Consider the following 6,102-nt stretch of genomic DNA (forward strand, 5'->3'; position numbering starts at 1 on the left):
CATAGAACAGCTCTAATTTGCATTAGTTGAAAATTCCACCCAAGCTTAGTTACTTTAGTAGTTGACTTTTATGCAACTTCTATTGCAAGGACAGTCAAGTGGGTCAGGTATTTTTTTCTACCCGCTTGAAAATATCCAAAACCATATCTAAACCAAACCCATTAGGGTCATTACAAATTTACAATATAAACACAAGGGCACCACGGTCCTATAAAATACTCGCTGCTCGCAACTTAAAAGACTTCAAAAAGCCCAGAACAGCTCCTCATTCCTTACCTCCCTCCTGCAAGCTCCAATGGAGGAAACAGATGAAGCAGAGAGCTACTGGCTTCATGAGCTTGAAGATGAGCTCTCGAAGGACCTTGACGTCTCAGAAACCGTTGCTCCTCAAGAATCCACCATCAGAAACAAGCTCATCGCCAATATCTACTCCGGTCCAACAATCAACGATATTGAGAATGCACTGGCTTCGAGTTACCAGAGCAGAAGCGGCGTCGAAGGAATAAACAAGATGCACCCCGTGTACGTTCTTCAACTGATATCTGAATAAGTTACAGAGAATCCCCCCCAAGGCTTTAAAAGTGAAACTTAATCATCCTCGTCGACTTTTAAAACCTTTGGGGAATTCCTGTAATTCATCCTGATACTTTTCGTCGCTTTATTGTGATAATTTTGGTCACTGAACTTGATTGTTTGTTTTTCATACTTGCAGGATGTCAGCATCAGAGAAGGGATATGGGAAGATAGAGAACAAATACACAATAAGAATCAAAAGCTCAGGGAATGGACTTGCTGATGATGGTTACAAGTGGAGGAAATATGGGCAGAAAACTATCAAAAATAGTCCCAATCCAAGGTTGTTTTCTTCATTAACATAAAACTATCTCACGCCAGTTTCTCTTATTTCTGTATCTTATGAAATACTAGCCATATCTCCAAGATTACAGCAATATAGCAGTGAATGTAATGGGTAAAAATCCAAATAGAGGGATAATCCGGGGAGACAGTAGATTTAAGGGGTATAAATGTGCAAATTACCAAATAGTCAGATTTGGGGATAAATCTACAAATACGGTAAATTCACGGTGTACGGGTATAAAAAAACTAAACAGTTTCTGCACTCCAAGATTAAGGCAATCAGCTTAGAGAATGTAAGGGCTCATTACCTAATAATCAGCTTTGGCGGATAAATCTGCAAATAGGACCGATTTCGAGGGTGTACAGGTTAAAAAAAACTTAAAAACACCAAAGGGTGTCTCAGTCAAGTTACAAGGTCTGCACTAGTACTTTAACTGCTACTACAAGAAAATTCTCAGCCTTAAGACGTCCTTATCTTTTGTCTAAACTAGGGATTCTCACTGACACAAAAGAAGACCATTTAATTCCCATAAATGAATAAGGTTTACAAGCAGCTGCAACATGAATTAAACCATCATTTTAGGTAGAACTCATAATAAATGTATACAAACTCCACAAGGCTCCACACCATATATTTAGAAATCACTTATATTTCTAAATGCATGCATGATTTAAAACCCACATTAAATCCGCATTAATGTCTGAGACCTACTTGTGGTTTTTTATTGCAAACACACAACTCACAAACTAATGAACACAACTTCTGGATCAATTGACGGTTGAAAGCCTACATAATGGAAGTAAGTTGCAGTTTGCAAGTTTTTCCTTTTCTTGTAACTGAGATGATGGCAGTTACAATTGCATGCTACTCTTACTACAAAAGTAAACAAGCACATAGGTAGCATACAAAGATACAATTCAATCAGTAACTCTCAAAATCATCAGCGGAAGGTAAATTTTCACAAACACTCCTGAACTTTGGGGGCCTTGCACGTTGAACTTTTGAAATTAAACTAAATCCCTCTGAACTATTGAAAATTCTCATCGACAAGGTTAAAAGTTAAAGAAAAGGTCCAAACTACCCTTTTTACTTCTTGCCTACGTTACCCGACAAGGAAAACATCAAAGTTATATTTAGTAGATAGGGGGAAATTGTCCAAAAGTCAAGTGTACATCATGTCAAACCTAATGCAATCGTTTCTTACTGCTTATCTCGGACAAGTTCATGGCGTTCTCTACCCCAAAAAAAAAGGTTTTTCATGAAATTTATCCTCAATAATTATTTTTCTGAAACTTTTGTTGTCCTTTCTTTGATGAACAGGAGTTATTATAGGTGCACAAATTCTCGGTGCCACGCCAAGAAACAAGTGGAAAGATCGACAGAAGATCCAGAGACTCTTATCGTCACCTATGAAGGCCTCCACCTCCACTACACATACTCCCACTTCCTCTTACCACGACCACAAAATTCTCTTCACATGCCAAAGAAACCTAAGATCCAAAATCCTAGCTCAGAGGACAAACATAATGAGGAGCTAAAGGCACAGAGCCCAGAAACTAGGACAGAGCAAGAGGAGCAAAAACAAAGCAGGGTTATTGGAGAAGATAAGCCACAAGAAGATTTTCGAAAAGATCTCGAAACTACATATTTAAGCATCATAGAGGAGCAGAATTCAAAAGGGCTGCTGGAAGATATTGTGCCATTTTTTGTGAGAAATCCGTCGAGCTCAACTACATCTTCTATTGAGCCTTCCTCCCCCTCTCAAGTATCCTCACCTTCGTACTCTTCATCTCTTTCCTGGTCTCCCATCGATTTTTACTTTGATGAGGATATACTATCATATATTATTTGAAAGGTAATTCAGTAACAAAAAGGATAGATGCTGCCATATGTTTCATCTAAATATCAGATAATGCAATGCAACTTGATTGTACAATACAAGTTGAAAGGCTTATGTACATGTAATAAGAATGGGGTATTCTCTGTGAGAGGGTAACACTTAGATTTTTCTCTAGTGCCTATTATAATGCAACCCTTAGCTATTGGTAAACATATTTTCAGAATTGTGAAAATAGACAATAGATCAGGATGGAGTAGAAATAATTGAACAAAGCTGAAAGTTTGAATGTTAAACTTATAATCATAAGGTAAATACACAATGTAAATTTTCCTATATGCCAACAACGTTTCAGTACGGCGTTTCAGTCTAGTACTAAAGGCATGAGAACTTAATCTTCTATCTACGTTTTGCTAAAAGACGAAAGTACCATACAATGTCCACGTTAGTAAGAAACTCATACAGAATATAATAACTAATCAAGCTAGATCACTGCTCAATTCATAGATTATGAAGATAAGAGGGTGCTAGTTTTCATGCATGCTTCATGACTTGAACATAAAATTAACAGAAGTCACAAGACAGAATGTTCACTAGGATATTTAGAATACTTGCTGGGTGGTGTTTTTAATTAATTTTTGACCACTCTTATCACATGGAAAGAGGTAAAAATGATTTCTCTAATTTTTCCTTAGGTCAGGCCTACGTATATTGAGTACCATAGCAAAATTCAACCAGACCTCACAAATATCAGTAAAAAGATCCACAAGGGAAGACAGTTGAAGGACAATATATAATCAGCTATTCAGCATGCAGAAGAGCTAGTAAACTCAATTCTCAGGCTGATGCAAAAATCTATGTACCCTGTTGTTCAAGAAACTCCCTCATCTATAGAGTTCAACAAAATCCCTTATCTATGACATACTTGAGAAGACCTCTGGAAAGATGTCAGCACTTCAGATTGGGAGTTGAAAGGAAGAATATACAGAAAAGTTTAGTTTTCGGAAGTGGAAAAAAAATCTAATATTTATATTATTAATCTAAAATTCTATACATGAAAGTCAGTCCAGACGTCTGAAGAACTAAACTCTATCACAAAACTAACGGTTCCATTAATTATCATAGATGATGGGCTTTCTTGAAAATAGGATAATTTATTATTTTGATTTACATATGTTGACAAGAGCCTCAATTCAATATGGAGAAGTTAAAATGTACACAAGTTGCTGTTATGACTGAAACATGTGAGATATATTGCAAACGATCAGAGCATGACAAGTAATAACAGTCGAGAAACAAATGCATATCATATTTATCAGTTGATAAATTGTGGACTTGTGCAAAGCATGATATGACCTTCAAACAGTCTTTTTCATCAAATTGTCCATTTAAAGCTGGAGAAGGAAAGTTGAGAAGATAATTAAGGCCTCCTAATATACTAGGTCTCCCAATTGTCCGTCAGTATGGATTTGAACAAAATAAAAGAGAAGGATTCAATGTGTTAGATCAGTGTGGGTCACTGCACAGTTAATTAGGATGGTTGTTTGTTAGATGATGCTTTCTATCAGTCTGGGATTAATTTTAGATTACGCAAGCACATCACTAAAAAGATTCTCGAAAGCATCTTCTGAAGCAATCTTAATTCCATCTGGGTAAATATAACTATTGGAATAATTTTGTGCTCTATTGTCACCTTGAGGCTAGGATTCATATAATATCCATTATCCTACCGTAAAAAAAGTGCATATGACTGATATAACACAGTTTGAGATGGTGTACATTATCATGTCTAATGTCTTCATGTAATTATCATTTATGAGTATTGCACATCAACCACGTACAAATATCACTTAGACAAATTACCTCATCCTGTTATAACTAATGGTTCAAAGAGTTTCAAAGAAGAGTGTAGAATTCTTAGTTCACCATTAAGCCCCAATCTATCAAGAAACTTATCGAACAGTATGTGAATCTGGAGATCCAATCAGCATACTGGAACTGCGCTGTCTAAATCTACCAAGTCAAATACCATTGTACTACAGGAAACCAATAATAGATGTAACAAAACATCTAAAGAACAAATATCACATTCCAACAGGCCCGTCAACTTTTATGATGAAATCAACTATCAAAATCATGATTCAGTCATACAGTGGCATGTTGACTTTAATGAGTACATCGACCCATTGTTTTAAAAAAACTCAGCCTAGTTTGCTTAGGCGTACGCCTACGCCTAGACCTAGGCGGTACCTAGACCACCTAACTAGCGCCTAGCGTCTAGGCAGTATTTAGGCTGCCCACCTAGATTTTACGAGCGTTTAGGGGAGCATTGTCTGCTTACGTGGATTGCACCCTATAGGTCTTGGTTGTGATTTTATGTGTTGTAGCCTACATGTCCTCCAAACTCCATTAACCTCCAAATATGAACACCCCCACTATCTTCTCCGACCTTCAGCAAAACCTCATCGACCACTACTTAAATGAAGAAAAAAATTCGCCTAGACACCAGTCCGGCATCTAAGCTTTCTATAACGTTGACATTCACTATCAATTATTGTAATTAAAAATAAAAAAGAAAACATCTTAGGTTCTAGCCTTGTTAATTATTATTTTGGCTATTTAGTATCTAAGTATGCATGATTTATTGTGGAACTAAGATTGCTATCTTTTTTTAAAATTTTATATGAATTTAATACATATTTTTATCAATTATTATAATTAAATAATTTAAAAATAGTTAAAAGCCTAGGTGCTACCTTGGCGTACGTCCAAGGGTCTAGGCGCTAGGCGCTCGCTCAAACGCCTAGTCTGCCTAGCGCCTTTTGTAACATTATCGAGCAACTCGAGCTCCCCCGATCTCTGTAACTACTAACAAGGTAAAGAGTACTTCTTAAATATCTATTTAAGTTAGTTAACAACAGTAACTTAAACTTGAGAAGGGTAAGTTAACAATAAACTTAAGTTTTAGTTTAAGTTTAAGTTTAAGCTAATAGTAAACTTAAGTTTAAGTTTAAGTTAATATTAAGTTTTTGTTGATGGTAAACTTAAGTCTAAGTAAACAGTAAACTTAAGTTAATAATATTTTAGTTAACAATATTTTAGCTAACAGTAAACTTAACAATATTTTAGTTAACAGTAAATTTAAGTTTAAGTTTATTGTTAACTTAAACTTAATAGTAACTTATAAGTTAACAGTAATTTGAGTTGAGAATGAGTTTTTCACTGTTGAGATGAATTTATAATTTAAGTTGAGAAGTATAAACATACAAAGAGCTATTGTAATTGGTAAACCAAGCAATTTAGTTAATAGTGTTGGTATTTTAGTATTTATGCATCTTTGATTGAATATATATATATTTATCTTCAAGTATCACAATTAAAAAAATAAAAAATAAAAAAAGCGTTC

At 35.3% G+C, this 6,102-nt stretch overlaps 1 protein-coding gene across 1 annotated transcript; it reads left to right on the top strand.

Annotated features, from left to right (window-relative positions):
* LOC109844053 (probable WRKY transcription factor 49) lies at positions 212–2,911 on the top strand. The gene is made up of 3 exons (XM_020413059.1): positions 212–522; positions 713–856; positions 2,180–2,911. Exons 1-3 carry the CDS (start codon positions 296–298, stop codon positions 2,709–2,711), a joined length of 903 nt encoding a protein of 300 aa, XP_020268648.1. The 5' UTR covers positions 212–295; the 3' UTR covers positions 2,712–2,911.

The sequence above is a fragment of the Asparagus officinalis genome, chromosome 5 (assembly GCF_001876935.1).
Source record: "Asparagus officinalis chromosome 5, Aspof.V1, whole genome shotgun sequence".
NCBI lineage: Eukaryota > Viridiplantae > Streptophyta > Magnoliopsida > Asparagales > Asparagaceae > Asparagus > Asparagus officinalis.

Bases quoted from the DNA above. Each gene is read 5' to 3' on its own strand.
- LOC109844053 (XM_020413059.1), top strand. From the start codon at position 296: ATGGAGGAAACAGATGAAGCAGAGAGCTACTGGCTTCATGAGCTTGAA. The intron at 523-712 runs GTACGTTCTTCA...TCATACTTGCAG, and splicing joins ATAAACAAGATGCACCCCGT to GATGTCAGCATCAGAGAAGG. The intron at 857-2,179 runs GTTGTTTTCTTC...TTTGATGAACAG, and splicing joins AAAAATAGTCCCAATCCAAG to GAGTTATTATAGGTGCACAA.